This window comes from Monomorium pharaonis, chromosome 4 (assembly GCF_013373865.1).
Source record: "Monomorium pharaonis isolate MP-MQ-018 chromosome 4, ASM1337386v2, whole genome shotgun sequence".
NCBI lineage: Eukaryota > Metazoa > Arthropoda > Insecta > Hymenoptera > Formicidae > Monomorium > Monomorium pharaonis.
This window is the reverse complement of record NC_050470.1, coordinates 27,499,797-27,518,245: the sequence shown is the minus strand read 5'-3', so window position 1 is coordinate 27,518,245 and position 18,449 is coordinate 27,499,797. Positions and strand designations below refer to the sequence as shown.

The following is an 18,449-nucleotide window of genomic DNA, read 5'->3' as shown; positions in this document are numbered from 1 at the left end:
TATTTTCAGTTAAATGTAACAATATTAACAACTACATTGATTCTTTGCATAATCATATTAATTTATTAAATCTTTGTATATAGAAAATGTGTTATACTCTCTTTCTCGCTAAACAATAATTATTCATTTATTTATAAATATAAATAATTATGTAAAATTATTCGATACATTGCGACAGAGAGTCAAAAACAGATGATTGTCTCTGCCTAATATCTCTACTGAATTATTCACAATCCATTACAGTGTATCGAATCGTTATTGACGACACCCGGAAATATGTTATACGCAGTTAAGAGCTTTTCAATAATGCATTTCCGGAAACTATGAGAATTACTGTGGATCACACGATAAAAAGCTTTAATTCCAGATCAAACTTTACCATAGAAACAATGCCATTTCCTGAATCGGGAATTGGGATTTTGTAACCATAAGGTCGAAGCGTGATATGACTTCCCAGTTCCATAGAGAGATTGGATTTTATTTAAGTTTCACCTGATAAATTTAGTCGTATACAAGATGGACGTGTTCAGGATTCCCCAGATGACTTGCTCATATCATTCAAATAGATCTTTATTTTAGATAAATCTCATGGAAATTATAATTTTCGTTTTATCATCTTTTATCATAATAATTAATTTAATATCGTAAAATATCGTATAATATCGTATACAAATTTAATTTTATATTTAAATAACACTATATAATTTCATGGTTAATTTCCTTGATTTATAATTTTCCAAAACCTGAATGTTACATTTTTTAATAATTATCTATTTTTAAATTAGCAGAATCCAAAATTAATATAAAACTTTATATTACAACATTTATTGCAATAACTAGTTTAGACTAAAAAGAAGAATTGGAAAGGAAAATCAAACTAGTCTGATCATTAAATTTTTTTATGGAACGATAACGAGATGAGAAAATTCATGGCATCAGTGAAAACCCTTATGGAATTTTTCTCACAGCTTGACATTAACGAGAAATTAATCATCGGCCATCGAGTGATTATCTAGAGCCTAACGACCGTTTCCAGCAAGGTGTAAAAATCGCTCAACCGATGCGCGAGCAACTCTTAGGAACGACATTCATTGATAATAATTGGATGAGCATCGCTGCATTATCGTCTTCCAATAACCGAGATGGGTCAGGGGACACATCTACTGCCAACTTCCAGATATTCCAGAGTCAGCAGAGTCATTACAAACACTTCGCAAGGCTCTTAAGAATACCGTTTGCTCGTTGAGCCAAGTCCCCGGGCTCCGATCGACGATATCTAAACGACGCGTCTCGCAATATGCATAATTTCCGAGTGGCATCATTGAATTACGTGCGACTTCGACAACGCAAACATTAATTGTAATAAATTCCATTAACATAAAACTTAAAAAAAGTATTAGATAAAAACAAAATTTTTATCATAAATGTTTCCCTTTTCGTCAAAGTCGATAAACTGTAGATGTATATAACTTTATAACTGCAATGAGTATACTCTTTGTTTTTTATTTAAAAAATTGTTGAAAAGTGTGCAATGACACTTGCTGCATTAATCATGTCAAATCGATTATCGTTAATCATATCAAGTCAATACCAATTACTCATAAAATACATTTTTAAGTGTGGCAACGCTCCGCTACATTATTTTACTTTAATTCCAACTAACTTCTGGTATATCAGTCGATTACGATTATCCTGACATGGATATAATGGATCAGGAAAATTGTGCATGCCACTGTATTATTTTTCCATATGAAAAGGCATTCGTCGCACACGTCACAGCATCTGTGTTCTCCTTGATGGAATACAAATGCGACTTTTGGTTCGAAAGTACGTTCAACTCGATACCATCATCCCAGGAAGATATATTTTTCGATAAGAGAGATCAAGGAAATTGCGAGGGCTGTCGTGAAATCGACTAGCTTCAAGAACGTTTCATTTTTGTTTCGGTCATTCCCCTCACGCTGACTGGAAATTTCACAGAAATAACGCAAGTTGATTAGATTAACTTCCTAGAGGGAAGAAACGCAACAATAATAACGGATAAGAGTTGTCCTTTTAAATAAAACGAGAGAGAGAGGGAGAGAGAGAAAGTATTATAAATCAGTTAAAATATTTTGAAGATTTCATAAAATCGTAAAATTTCCATCGTCGCAATATTGTAATTTGTGAATGCATCTGTTACTTATATTTTGTTTTCGCGTAAACGTACATGCAGTAATAGAAGTACATTATATTTGTATCATATACTTTGTACAAGCTTTATTTAGTGCATAATGTTCAGCAATGTAATATAAAAATCTTTTACAAAAAATCTGATGTTTTGTTTTATGATTTTTGCAGTGTTATTTATGACTTAAAATTACTGCATTGAGAGGTTTATTTCGCGCGTTTTATGTTACACGTCAACTATATTTTATATGTAATTTTTCACTACTACAAAAATAAATATGATAAATATTTAACACATAAACAAAATATTGTAGATTACAAAATCAAATTTTCAGTACAAATCAATGTACGTGTTCTAAAATAAAATTATTTCCACATTTTTCTAACTTATAAAAGTATGAAATATTTATTCGCCAAAAGAAGTTATAGCAATATGTGTAACAACATCAAATTGTTGTTACTAATTCTTAAACAGAAATAAATTTTAATCTTATTAACACTTTTTTCACTAAAAATTCATTATTTAATCAATTGTAATTCCCATTTATTGAGATAATATCAATTTTAAATAATAGAATTAACTCAATTTATGATTTTAAAAAAGGAAGTATTAAGAAAAATGAATTCAATTTGATTTAATTTTTTTCCGATAATATTTGCATCGTTATTCGTATTTCCTTTGTGTTATTTTAAGCGTGGAAAATTGATTCTCTACAATTAAGGACCACGACGATAACTTAAGAGTACTAGTGGTTTGATGACATTTAAGATAGGATTGTCTCTCGGAGGTTAACTGTTCTTTGGAAAATCCATCGTTGATCAGTCATGCAGCCCCTTTCAATCGACGCTTAGCGGAAATAAACGTAAAAGGCAGCTGCAATCGCAGTAAACATAAATGCATTGCAGACACGGGTTCCATTAGAAGAAGTGCCGTCGCTTGTAAAACCGATACTGGAGGGGACGTTGCTCGAGATTATCCTGTGATTCGCCCCGGAGCCGTTCTGCGCCAAGGATTCAAGCAACATTGGAAATTGTCACTTTATTCGAAGGAGAATCTTACGGAAGGCTAGTGTCCGACTATCTTTCAGTTCACCTCGTCCCCTACGCTATACAATTGTCTCGAACGAGGAGCGAATGGCAGGAGAGCTCGTTGAACGAGTACTCCATAAAGGGTTGCGAGAGAGCGCCGTCGGAGGTGGATGAAGCGAGCACGGTAGGAACATAACGATTGCATTCAGCGCGAGTACCTCGCAACGGTCTGCATTTTGCAATGACTTAACAAAACTTATATTGATATTTGCACTGTTCAAAACGCGTTGAATGATATTTCGCGAATTGAGTCTGAAGTGAAAGTCACACACAGGTGTCATGAACAACGTCTAACGGTGAGTAACGTAAAAATTTATATGTCGATTATTCCGTCGAAAACGACAGCACCACGATGTATAATAAAAAAAACATACTCTCTACAACGAAAATATATCATTTATTCTGAGTTTTCTATATTAAAAATCATATTTTTATCTCAAGATCAAACTAGCACAATTTGAGTATAATTAACCTTGCAGGATATGCTAATAATTTTATTTTTATTCTATCAGTTTGCAAGATAGACGATAAGAGAAGCGTTAAAATTATTTCTTAAATTCTTTCAGTTTTCTTTAACTAATTCAAAATTAATCTTTTCTTAGAAAAATTTAATTTTACACTTTTCTTTAATGTATATAAATATTCAAGATAATATAAATATCACTCATAGCATAAAAAAACTTTAAATTAAAATTCTGTTAAAGAAAAATCTACACAGAATCATTGCTACTTTTATAATATTTTAAAATAATAATTTTTTTACATCAGAGTTATTATTGAAAGTTATGATTTAATGGCTATTTTACCAAAAAATTATATTTAATTATAATGAGTTCTTTTTCATTGAAATATTACTTATGGTAGACTTAAAGCCCACCATTAGGTAAATATGTGCGCAATGCGATAACAGAGTACGATTGTAAATCTACACGAGACTAGCAATATAATTTTTCATCGCGCGTAATTTATGGGTGAAAATTGCGCACGTGCAAATTGCAGCATATTTCTTGGCTAAGCTAATACGGCAATTTAGAATGTGCCGATAAAGTCAATAAAACGGTCATCGACATCGTTCACTCTACTAAGCGAGATTGTATCTCTTGCCATCAAATCATTTTTAAATTATGATCTTTTATCAAATTATTCTTCATGATAACATATAACTCTTCTCTGTCGACAAATGATTACTTCATAAGTATATGTACAGGGTGACTAAAAAGTATCATATCGGTAAAATATCTTAAAAACAAGATATTTGAGAAAAAATATTTTTATATAAAAGTTATAAAATTTCAACAAGTGCATCAAATGGTGATACTTATTTAACCATGAACACAAGTGTAGGAAAATTCTCAAGTCAGCTTTACAATTTTTAATAGAAACTCTCATTTTTTAAATTCAATATTTTCATAAAAAATACAAAGTTTTTTTTCAAAAATATTACAAAAATTCTACACAATAAAATTTCTATTGATTAAATACTTTCGTAATATAAATTAACAAAGTTTAAGTATTGCCGGCACTAACATTATCCAAAGTGTACTGCATTGAAGTAGTTTGACCGAATTTTTTTAAAATTAGACGTTAAATGAATTTTTTAAATAATATTTATACGTGCAATGTGCGTAAAATATTTCTTTTCAAATATAAATTAGAAATTTTCATTTTGAATTTAATAAAATGCTAATGTAAATCTTCATATCTAACATATGTAAAATAATAAATAAAAAAGTTATATATTTCAATTGCAAACAAAAATTATTACTGAAATTAGCATCATTATGTTTTTATTTATTTATGCACAATTACAATAATTTTTTACCTTATTTATAAGAAGATAAATATTATAAACACAACTAATTATTATTACAATTTAAACACTATTAAAGAATACGGATGAAAACAATTTGGCTGTTAAGCTATTTTGCATATTTATACATTTGGCCTTCACCACAATAGAGACAATTTATATCTCCTTGGCATGAAATCAGTGCGTGGGATAAATTTCACGGATCTTTATGCGCAAGCGTGAATACGTCACAAATCACATGATCAATTTCAGCATACTCGTATTTAGATTTAATATCGAGTGTTTTTACAAGTTCGTATACATTTTTTGTTAATATCTTTTGCTAATATTTATGTTAATAAAATATTAATATATTAAATGTTATATTAAACATATATTTAATATTACATACATAAAAGTTGATTAATTTTATACTATTTGGAATAAGTAAATTTATTAAAGAGATGTTACAAAATCTCACATAATAGTAAAATATGTACGCTATTGATAGTGACTCACACTGCGCTGTTGCGCATGCGTGAGTATGTCCCACGAGCCTTAAAACATTGTATGAAAACAGTATTTTCACAACGGCAGTCGTAACAGTCATGACGTAATTATTTGGCAAATCGACTTACAAATCTTTAATGGTATGAATATATCATATTACTTTCCAATGACAGTGCGTATCAAATAACAAACTTTGCTTCTAACATGAGTCATAATTATTTTAATGTTTTATCATTTTTCATGCTTATATATATTGTTAAGTTATATTTTATTTCATTTTATATAACAATATAATGTTTTTAGTTTTTAATTTGTGACTATCTAACATCTTTATACACTCGAACAACTTTATTAAATACCATTTATTTAAAATAATATATTCTATAATATTTGAAATGTTTTGAACGTTTATGAATATATATATATATTGCAATATTTCATAATCGTGCAAAATATATAATTTAGGTTATTATATCAATTACCAACTGATATAATAATTGAGTTAAAAATTATCGTTAATTTAAGGATCATATTAATTTATATTAAAACTTATTTAACATAGTTAAAATTGCTGTAACGAAATTAAGTTGTAACAAAAATGCTTGAGGTGCAGGTGGAAATAGCAAATTCCTAATTTGAACGAACATGCCTGAAATTCCTGTCATTTTCCTATTCCGCTCGCACGTATGACCGCGCGTGCAATATTGCACGCAATTAGAATTTTGGACAGTTACGCCAGCCGATGTGTTTCACGCAGCGCACGTGATCGCTAAATAATGTAATTGAAAACTACCGACGAGCGGTCCATTTCGTTTAATCGGTTCATATAAATAAATCGCACGGACTGTGAATTTAGCACGTTGGTACTTTAGAGTTGCACGCGAGTATATAATTTTAGTCACGGACATTAACGATTCAATCGAATAGTGATACTTATCGGCTTTGCCCGAGAATTAATTAACCTGTTAAAAATTCATCGTCATCGATCGATTTATAAAACACGTTCAAGAATTTTGAACCAATCACGTGTTTTAGCATAGATGTTTGACAAATAAACATTTACTTTGAAATAACTATTGGTAAAATTCCATTATAAAATTTAATATCAATATCATTAATATAATTTAAAAAATATACTCTCTAAGTTGCAATCAGTGTATTATCACTGATTTGCAATGGTATACTTATAGCTGTAATAATTAGTGAGTATTAACTGTCTTTTAGTGATTTTCATTTCAGAATTAGTATAATCACTAAAAAATCGTTGTATTTAACTCATTGATTAACAAATCATACCATTAAAATATATATGTACACATAATTAAATAATTGAAACTTACAAAATAAAAATTATCTACCTATCTAATTAAAAATGTGATATGTAAAGCAATAGACAAATTGATTTTCAATGACTTAAAAAACCTGAGGTTTGTGAGATTAATATTTTATTTATAAATATTTTTAAAGAGATAAATAACAGTGATAATTTGCATATAGACGTGTATGCATATAGACACGTGCAATAAATTAAAATAAATTTCGTAAACATAACTTTAAAATTTTTAGAAAACGCAACAGTGTGATCTAGAAAAAAGTAAATGTATCATCAAATAAAAAATCTATAACTTATTAATACATCATAATAAAATTTTATTACTCTACTACCTCGACGTCTTAAATATAATTAGATAGTATGTGTATTATGTATATTCCACTTCCTCCTCCTACACACACATAAAATTGCATTATGAAAAATTACTTTATCACGTCAATGTCACTTTGATTAAGTAAATTGAAAAAGACACAAGACAAAGATTAATAATACAATGATGATTCACAATGACTTGTACAAATGTCGTGACATTTACTATGCGATTGTATGATTATGTCAATTAACTCTCTAAACAAGGAAACCCGTGTGAATTGTTCAAGGACAAAGCATTACCTGTTACATAAGAAATCTACAGATAGCATAGAGTTATGAAATGCAGACCGTTTGGTTATTCATCATTTTAATACGTTATACGTATATATATTTTAAAACCTCTATTGGTGCACAATAGTTTTTTATATTCAAAATATAATTTATCAAACGTTTTCAACTTAACGAAATACAAATACAATTTGATACACAATTAGTAATATAAAAAAAGAACTATAATATATAAAGATTTATCTTTATATAAAGAATTATCTGCACGCAAATAATGAACACACATAAGCACATGACGATTTATAAAAAGATCATGTTATCTTTAGATTTTTCATGTAACGGATTTGGAACAAATTTGTGTGTTTAAAATAATTTAAGTGTTGACAAACATATAAAAAAAAGTTTTTCTGCGTATAATGGTAACAATATTAATGAATAAACAATAACAATATCAGATAGTAATATTATTATTATTGTTCATCATAAATTATATTATACGGAGTAGACAAACAATTTTTGATAATATGATTGCCGACTTTGAAATCATTTCAGACATGTTTCAGATTATATATAAATCCTTAGTTTACACATCTCATGAAAATTTTATAGTGTACACATTGGATGTGAGACATTCCAACGTTTTAAAATAGCTACCATATTCAAAATATTGATTGTTTCAGATTCAACAAATTACTTGATGTTCATAAAATATTAAAAAATAAGACCTAACATTTTTTTAAATAATTACTTAAACATAGTTAAAAATGTTCAAAAAAATTATCCAATAGCTTGTATTTTAAAAAAGGTATACATTTGAGGATATGTAGTGAGAGATTTTAGTGCACAAAAAGTGTATTGAAAAACTAACTTATAAAAAATTGAGTTTACTCTTTCATTGAGATATTGCACCTTCAATGTACAGTAAGGATTAATAATAATTTTTGTAACATAAGTTATTAATTATTCTTTATAATTTACTTTCGTAATTTCCTTTCGTTCTATTATATTCTCACAAACTATATCTCAGCAATGGATGCTTCATGCACTTAGAAATCACCACATATCAGAAATTCTCACAACAATTAAAATGTTATAAATAATGTGTTTTTATTATATATTATGTATTATATAAACTTTCTATTATAGTATTTATATATTATATATTATAATTCCAATTTTGTTAAATTACTTTCGCACAAACTAATATAAAACTATAAATGTCAAAATGTTTCATCAAAATTCTAATTTTAGAACAATAATTTAGATAGTACATAGTTTTGCAATAAATTAAATACACATACATGCAAAAATGTGATAAGCAAATCTTAAATGCATTAGGCTTTTTGCTACTATACAAATGCAAATATTTATCAAAGTAAAACACTTTATCAACACAATGATAAGTTTTTAGTTAGTTTGATTCTTGCCATTAACTGTTTGAGTTAGTGATAATTTTGCTTTATTTTTTTAGTAAAAATGTATATTAACCGAAGTATATTAACCGAGATGCATATATTGACACAGAGTAAAATCCACGAAGATTTTTTCCCTTAAATGTCACATATGAATTTCATATCCCGAGATAACGCGCTTATGATAGACGACCTTCGTGAATAATTCCACTATATTTTCGCCGTTCAGAAAAATTATTCAAGTTTATGATGGCGACATTATGGGCGAGAACGAATAATGCATGAATTAATTTTGGAAATCGTACATCCCCAAAATCTGATGAATATCATGCGGCATTTTTCTGCCATTTTTCTGCGTAATCAACATATTCACTGTGCAATATACACTGCATATTCACTTATAATTTTTATTAACGTTTATCAGCCTTCTTACACTTCCATTCACGTTCGACAAACAAACGTTAGTGTCGTGCCCCGCCTAATATGTGTCACTGTGCGACATTGCCACATAATTTTCGCAGATCACATAGAAATGATTGTTGAGAGAAAAAAAAAGAATAAAGTCTGATTCGTCGATCTATCAGTAAATCAATAAGTTTGGCAACAGCGCGAATCACGTCGACCGTGTACGGTTATCCACGCTACACCGCGTTCACCATAGAGAGCAATAGCGTGTGTGTGAAATAAGCCCCTCTCTTCTTTCTGTTAGGATAATAAATGCACATATACAGCTAGTCGCGTCCTCAGTTCATGATCGCACGTATACACATGATCATCGCTCAGTTATCGTTCGACTAAAACTTAGTGTCTATTGCTACTGAAAGATGAATCTCAGCATGAGTTTAATGTTCAAGTCTGTTATCCAGGAATGAATCAGCAATGCTATTGATATAAATTAGTAAATTAGTAGATGTCGTGTTCGTTATTTACAGTGAACAATAAAATAATACGCATACCGCAATTTTTTTCCAATGTATAAAAAAAATGTACTAATATAAAATCTACCATTATTGTTTAATGTGCAACATTTCACGACTGGAATAAAATGAAACACTAAAGTGAGCATTTAAGTGAAATAAACAACTAAAATCGGAGACGAAGTAAGTAGGTCAGTGTATCGATTATTATCAACACTATGGTTTAGAAGAAAACAAATAATGATAAAAATTTACGAGATATATTATACTTTATTCTAGCATATATCGACATAAAATCGCAAAAACGGACATTCATAGATTTATATATGCGAGCAGGTACACAAGACACAAACTCGTATAGGCAAACGTACGAACCAGATCATATGAAAATTTTCACATACTTTCAATTCAAAAACTAGATAATTTTTTCAAATTAACCAGGGATGCAAAACAGAGTTACAACATATTATAAATACAAGTAAATTAACTGATAAAATTATTTAATTAATTCTTAAATTTCTATTTTATTAAATTTCTATTTCTTACGTTTTCTAAGAATCTAAGGAAAACAAAATAATTCCGATCCAAATTCATTCTGAACAGTTCCATAATAAGCGCCCTGATCGATAACTGACGCTGCCTGGTAGCTTGGTAAGATTGTTATCATCAAGTGGCAATTGTCTTTACACTCAAGTGAATGTTGTTATGCTTCATTATATATATAGATATGTACGTATATGTATATATATTATATGTATGTATGTATGTATATACACACATTTTCGATCTAAAGTGCGTTCAAATATCAATGTTTGGTAACGAAACAAGACAACAGCTGAATGAAGAGACAAGAAAGCGGATGTGTGTTAGCAAAAGCATAATGACGTTACGTATAATCAGTTTTGTGTTCTAAATAAACAAGGAAGTATCTTTTTCGTGTCTTGTTAATTCATGATTCCTACAATATGTATATAAGATGTCTTACAATTACCGCATAATATTTTAACAGCACACATTGTACAGGTAAATGTAAAAACTCCTAACACGAAAACGTCCAAGTTAATTGTTTTTTAATTATAATTAATCAAAGATTACCAATAATATCGTTTAGAATTTGCACGCGCAGTAATTACACACACAAACGCGTATTGATCTATCATCTGACAATGATTTTCATAGTCAATTTATAATATTTGTTTCAACTGCACAACTGATAACTGCATTAATAATTATTATCAAAATTAGTCTAATTAAATCTAGTAGTTTAACATTAAAAAAGCAAGCTGCATTTTGCATTTTTGATGTAAAACGTAATTTTAAAAGTTTATTGTTATTTTAATTTTTTATGTTTTGAGAGAAGAGTAAAATTATCCAATTATAATAAATAAAAAATAAGATAAAAACTAGTACTCATAATCAATTCTTATTTCAAGATCATATTAATTAACACCTTAATTATATAACAATTTCTAACTTGCTAATCACTGTGATTGGTTTAAAACAAGTACTTAAATACTACTTAATAAAGCCCGAGCGTCAGATTAGCAGATTAGGCTTTCACTCTCGCGTCTTTTCATTTGAGATCGTTTGAAAATTATATAATATTCTCTAATAGTATTTAAGATAATTTTAAATAAGATTTATATTATAAATTATATATATATATATACACCACATATATTAAAATTATATAATAATGTGTCCAAAAGGAAGTACAATCATTAGATGTCCGTCTAATGCTGGACGGATTTGATTCTGAGAAAACCGCGAAAAACATTTCTGAGAAAACTCATCAAAGTGAAATATGGTCGGCGTCGTTCGACCACAAGTACGTACGCGATCGCGGCGTGCTAGACGTGTCGTAAATTTCTCGCAAATACCGCAACTCGATCACGTTCGACGGGATCTCAACGCGGACCATACGTATGCCGTTGGGCCAAAAAGGGAAAAAGAAGAAAAAGTGGCTTCCCATTACGTCCTTAATTGAAACAGCGATCTCAAACATAGGGCAATGCGTCCATCTTGAATATCGACGGACAAAGAAAGAAACGACGGTAAAGCGGGTGAAAAAAATGACGGGAGGGAAAGGGTGGAAAGAGGACGGAATGAGGGAGCCGGTTGAAAGGAGAAAAAGAAAAACGTGATAAATCTCGCCGCGATCAATAAGTTATCGTAAAGAATTGTTTTCGCGTTTCGTGTCACGGTGAGAAGAACAATGATTTGTCGGAGAAATTCTCCAATTCCAATTCCAATTTCAGAAATGGCCCAAGAGACACCGACATGGCTGAACTCAAGCTTCGTAGAGAAGATCCTACGAGAGTCAGAAGGCGACGATTCGATCCGGGTGATTGATATAATTTCGAAATCGGCCACGGCTAAGGGTGACCACTACTGCAGCAACATGATGAGGGTTACTGCCAAATTTTCGCATGGTCAAGGTGATGAGATTACAGAAAAATCAATGATTTTTAAAATTGCACCTTCACTCGAATCCGCTCAAGGGGAAATTGTAAGTCTATTTAATTTATTTAATTTAATAAGTTTTAATATAGATAAATCAAACCATGGCTACTTCATTATTTCAGAATAGATCTTCTATTCAACAAAAAGATAACAAAACAATTATTTTTAAAACAATCAATGATTAAAAACAATCATTTCATCAAGTTAAAGAAAAAAAAAATTTTCTTTAGTTATTTTAAAATAAATTTTAATTTGTAAAATAAAATTATTGTTTATTTGTCGTTAAAAAGCCTAAATTTTGTCATATATACTTTATATTCAGACCTTTATATATAAAAAATAATTGCATGTTTGTTGGATTAAAAAATTTTATTTATTAATTTTGAATAAATTTTTATAGCTCGCAGAATCAGGTGCCTTTGACTTTGAGATATCGATGATATCAGATACGTTGAATAAAATGAATAAATTGTTAGAGCCGAAATACCGCTTAGGACCAAAAGGTCTATACGTGCAAAAGGAAAATCCACAGATTGTGGTGATGGAGGATCTCTCAGCTCTCGGTTATCGCATGGCCGATCGTTTGAGTGGTTTTGACCTAGACCATAGCATATTGTCAATTCGCGCATTAGCAAGATTTCATGCAACCTCTGTAGCCGTATGTGAAAAGGTAAATCATGTGACTAGTAAACAGTCATAATGTCTCATTGCAATTATTTTAAAAATTCAGACCAGTGGCACAAATATTAAGATTATCTAAGATTCACGTTAATACATACTTAAGAGAAATAATATAATATATATATAACTTTACATTGTGTTCATACATTGTTGCATTGAGAAAAAAACGTTAATTTAACTAAATTTTTTTTAACTAGATTAAATTTTTTCAGTTCAAGTATTTATGCAATTAACTTAAATACATAAATACGACAATTTCACATTATAAACATTTATGTAGTTTGAAGTGATAAAATTTGCAAAATTTCATTACTAGGAATATCAAACGACAATAATTTTCAATAATTTGTAGAACTTTTAGGATCGCATATTTAACATATCTTATACATAATCGTATAAAAAAATAATTTCTAATTGATATTAATCTGGTAAGACAAAATTTAAGATGCATCTATTTTACAATAAATAATACACATTTAAAACTCAAATAATCAAATTACTGAAAATAACTAATCACAGAAAATTCATAAGCCCTCGAACAGATATGTATTAAGATAAGAAAATATATTACGTCCATTAACAATTGTTATGTAACTAAATCCATCCAAGGTAAATATCATACATCGTGGTCCTAAACTCTGATACAACAGATATGTACATCGTAATAATGCGTGCGGCATAATGGTTACCATAAACCGCAGCGATTTTGTATAGTCAAATGAGAGTTCGAAACTACACGGCGAGTGATCCAGCAGAAATGCCTGGTAGAGAATAACCGTTTTAACCAAAATCCAATATCCTTTAATATCCTTTATTACAGTACGTGCCTCGATGTTTATTCAAGAAAATAATTTTAAAAGGTGTCTTTCATAAAAAATAAAAATAACAACTGACTAAAAAAATGTATATATCAAGTTATTCTCTTAATAAGAAAAGTTAATTTTTTCTCAACTAAAATATCATGTATGCATCAAATATTTTCGAAATTAAAGCAATAAAAAAAAAAACTTCGTAGCTCAAAGGAATACATATATGCATAATTAAATAATAGATCCTTCTACACTTACAAAACCACAATTTGAAAATAAAATGTCAAAATAGTTTATATTAAAAAATTACACACAATAAAATACATTAAAAAATTTTATATTAAATAATAGTTTTTCCCTCTCTTTCTCTCTCTCTCTCTCTCTCTCTCTCTCTCTCTCTCATTTTTCATACACCAAATAACTTTTTCTCTTGATCAAAAAGACTTGTGCTCTAAATTTTCCTTAAATTTTAAAAAAGTGCACATTTAGTATATTTTTTATTACTTATAAGTGTAAATTTTTAAATTTATTTATAGATTTTTTTAGTCTCATTCAAAATTTTCAGTTCGCGCAAACTGAATTACTTTACTTTATAATGAATAAACACCAATAACTTTTAATAAAAATATTTTAATATCTAGGAACCAGAGCAAAAAAAGAAGTATGCGATAGGAACTTATAGTAACGAACACCCATCAAGTGTGGCCAATTTTTACATTGTGACTACTAAAGCTTTAGCGAAGGAGATTGCAAATTGGCCAGGAATGAAAAGGTAAGATTTGCACTGAGAGAAAATGTCGAAGTACTAAAAACCAAATATTTCTTGTGGTGTTTTCTTTTATATTTATTTGTTATTAAAAAATTTATGTGTAAAAACGAAATATACATTTCGATAAAATATTCTGTGAAATATACTTCTGAAATATATTTCTGTAAAATATATCTTATTTAAAGAGATAACATCCAGTGTGCGTAAAAATAAATAATTTGTTTACTAGAAATAAAACATTTAATTCGTCCTATTTAAATAAACCATTTATTAGAGAAAAATTAGAATTTTTATGGAAAATAGTGTATATTTTACTCCAAAAATTTTATTCCTAAGAAATAAACCAATTAATAAGAAAAATGAAATGCATTTCCTAAAAATATATATTTCGTTTTCACAAATATTTTTTTTAATAATAAATAAATATCGAAGAAGACGTTATAAGAAATATTTGGTTCTCAATTCTTCACTTCAACATTTTTCTCTCAGTGTGCGTAATAACTATATTTATTGTTCCAATTTTCATATATAATGTCCAAAATGACACAAGTCATTAAGTATTCAATGTAAAAAAAAAACTGGACATAATAAATAGAAATATATGAGTACATATAGCGCTGTTGTAGAGCAAATATTTCTATGATTTCTACATAATTTCATCAGTTTTATGTTTATGCAACCTTTATTATTAGATACGCTGAAAAAATTGCTAAAATTGCCGACCGTATATATGAAATAGCAATAGATGTATCCAAGCCCTCTGAAGATGAATTTAATGTTATTAATCATGGTGATTACTGGGTGAATAATATGTTGTTCAAATATGACGATAATGGCAAACCAATTGATCATATTTCTGTAAGTACCACGTTACAAAAAATCATATACTTCCACTAAATACGAATGCTCATTAATTTATTACAATTGTGACTTTATATAGATTAAATGTTAAGATTTAAGATTAAATAAAATACTTTATAAAATTTCTTTTTTTTTTTATAAAGTACTTTATTTAATCTTAAATTCTATTCTTAAAACTTCTATTCTATTCTATAAAATTTCATTTATACATACAGTACAGTGATACAATATTATTATGTCAATACAATGTTAATATTTATGTAGTATATTAAGTGTATTTATTTTAAAAATATATCTTTTTAAAAAATAAAAGTTATAATATCATGTAATATCATGTAATATCAGTCACTTTGTTTCAATTGTCTCCATTTCTAAATTTTTATTATAATTTCTGCAGTCAAGTGCAATAAATTTACATAAAAATAAAATAAAATAAACACAAATAATGTTCCAAAAAACATATTAAAACATTTAATCTCATTCGTAATATTCGACTTTAGATATCAAGATAAAGAGATGACAATATAAAATACTTATGAAAATACAATGTGTTATGAATAATGCAATAAATCCAGTTTGATCGCATTCAGCTACATCTTCCGCCACCTGTCTGCTCGTGTTGTCCGTGCAAACTCTTAACTTTCTCGCCGCGACTTCCTAAACACAAGTCCTATCTTTTTCCCGAATTCACAGATTTCATTTCCAATTCAATTACCGGGGGGGGGGGGGGGGTTCAAGAGATCAATCGATCAAAAGAATTCGTTTGATATTGCAGGTGGACTTCCAAACGTGCTTCTACACATCGCCGGCGATGGATCTTCTCTATTTTCTCGAGACAAGCCCTTCCTTAGATGTCATTGAAAACAAGAAAGATATTTTATTAAACGAATACCTTGACACGCTATCAACGACCATGAAGCAACTGAATTGCAAGACACAGCCGCCTACTATGGAAGAATTGAAGGATATCTTAAAACGAAAGGCTAGCCTTGGAATGATAACAGCTTTCACAATTTTACCATTAATACTATGCTCTAAGTCTGAGGCGAAAGATTATAATGAGATTATGAACGATGTTGAAAACCATCCAGGTTTTAAAAGCGAAATTTTTAGAGATGTAATAATGAAGAGAATTCCCATGTATGACGAGTGGGGTTTACTGGATCTTTAATGCATATTCAATCATGAGTAAAAAAAATTTTAAAAAGAAAAAAATACACTTTTAAAGCTACTCTATATTCTCTAAAGTATTTTCTTCAAGAATATCAAAAGTTTGTCTCTATCTTAACAATTAATGCTAATGTTTCATGAACATTACAGTCCACCAGGGCAAGAAGCAATCTACTATATTGTTCTTCTAAAAGATTTTATTTTTATATGTCGTTCAAAATAAAAAAAATGAAGGTGAGGGGAAAATAAAGGTATAGGGAAAAAGAAAAGCTAAAAATACGATGGAAGTGATGACTTTTTAAAATCGAATCGGCCAGGCAATTTTTGATGAAAATAACATATCTGAAAGTGTAGTTTTTAGAAATGCATTAAAAATAATATGAAAAAGTTGTCTTGTTTTGTAAATATTATATAATTCAATATATTAACAAAAAAACTAGTCTTATTGAAAACTCTTATTTATAAAAAAAATGCGTGTATGTATATATATATTATATATATAAGTAATATACATATATATATACTACAATATATGATATCATTCTATGTTATTACCAATACAAAAGTAATATACAAATTTAAGATACAAAAAAAAGAATTTTATGCTGTTGTGATATAAAATGTGCATCAAAAAATTGTAAAAAAATGTAAATATTATAAAGAAAACTATATATCCATTGTCTTATATATATGTATATTGTACTAGTCACAAAATTATTTTATGTTATTATCTGTGTCTTTAGAGACTTTAGTTTTTGAGACATTAATTTTAGACATTAAAACTATTGAAGAAGAAATAAATAATATTAATATGTAATATTAATACTACTGTGTAAATCAACAATGTACATGTATAAATAATAAAACAATAATTATTAAATATAAAACTAATATTAAATAAATAACTTCATATTTTGTCGTTTTCTGAATAAAATTATATTAAAATAGATAAAATACAGATTTTGTGTGTGTGTGTGTGTGTGTGTGTGTGTGTGTGTGTGTGTGTGTGTGTGTGTGTAATTAAGATATTATCACTATAATTAATCGTAAAAAATCTATCATAACATTCTAAGAAAATATATCCCCGTTAGTGGCTTTTTAATAACTTTTATTCCCTGTTTTGCTATATGAAGTTACTATATATCTCCTTTTACGATGCAAAGTGACAGATTATGTAATGTTTGACCTCGATATAGAATTTAGATTAACATGGAATAGTTCAATTACAAATCACATTAAAAAACATAGAAGATTCTACATTTTAATATCCTGGACACACTTGTTAGTTTTTATATAATTGTAAATTTAATGTAAAAAATTTTTCAGTTTCTTAATTTCAAGAGCTAGTTATTATCAATATCTTTTTCTCTTTCTCTCACAATATTGTGATTTTTCCTTTCTTGTCCTCTAATTTTCATTGTTTTTTAAAATTAATTCAAAATCTTATAAAAAATTAAATTTTTATGTAAAACATTTTATTTTCAAAATTTATAGAAGTTTATTACATTCACAAAATTACTCTTATTTTTATCTATTAATAATACAACATATTTAATGTATATATTAGTTTATAAAATAAAAATTTGTTTTAATTAAAATTAGAAACTTGACAGATAATATATAAAACAATAAGTTATGCGCATTAGAATCAGTTTTAATATATCAAATATAAATTTTGCAGCCTTTTAAATGTTTTATTACTATATACTATCTCACAGTCTCAAGACAGACTCAAATTGAACTTTTGTAACATCCTTTGTGAAATAATCCCAGTTTTGACAAAATTTATGCAATATAGTTTTACATGTATATTGCTCATCTTACAGAAACAAATAACAAGACGCAAAAAACAAAGAAATAAAAATAAAAAGTTATTA

At 28.2% G+C, this 18,449-nt stretch overlaps 2 protein-coding genes across 9 annotated transcripts in view; one reads left to right on the top strand and one right to left on the bottom strand.

Moving 5' to 3' along the window:
• LOC105836926 (basement membrane-specific heparan sulfate proteoglycan core protein) overlaps positions 1 to 18,449 on the bottom strand; it is a 190,820-nt gene that overhangs the window by 137,648 nt on the left and 34,723 nt on the right. The gene's annotated exons all lie outside the window — the stretch shown is intronic.
• On the top strand, positions 3,342 to 17,459 carry LOC105836925. 4 transcript variants are annotated; one of them, XM_012681311.3, is made up of 6 exons: positions 3,342 to 3,554; positions 12,078 to 12,328; positions 12,683 to 12,952; positions 14,414 to 14,544; positions 15,234 to 15,399; positions 16,178 to 17,459. In XM_012681311.3, the coding sequence occupies exons 2-6, from the start codon at positions 12,080 to 12,082 to the stop codon at positions 16,571 to 16,573; spliced, it is 1,212 nt and encodes a 403-aa protein (XP_012536765.2). In that variant the 5' UTR covers positions 3,342 to 3,554; positions 12,078 to 12,079; the 3' UTR covers positions 16,574 to 17,459. The 4 variants fall into 4 exon arrangements, with proteins under 4 accessions (XP_012536765.2, XP_012536763.2, XP_012536764.2 ...); XM_012681309.3 differs by lacking the exon at positions 3,342 to 3,554 and adding an exon at positions 5,602 to 5,697; XM_012681310.3 differs by lacking the exon at positions 3,342 to 3,554 and adding an exon at positions 9,633 to 10,002.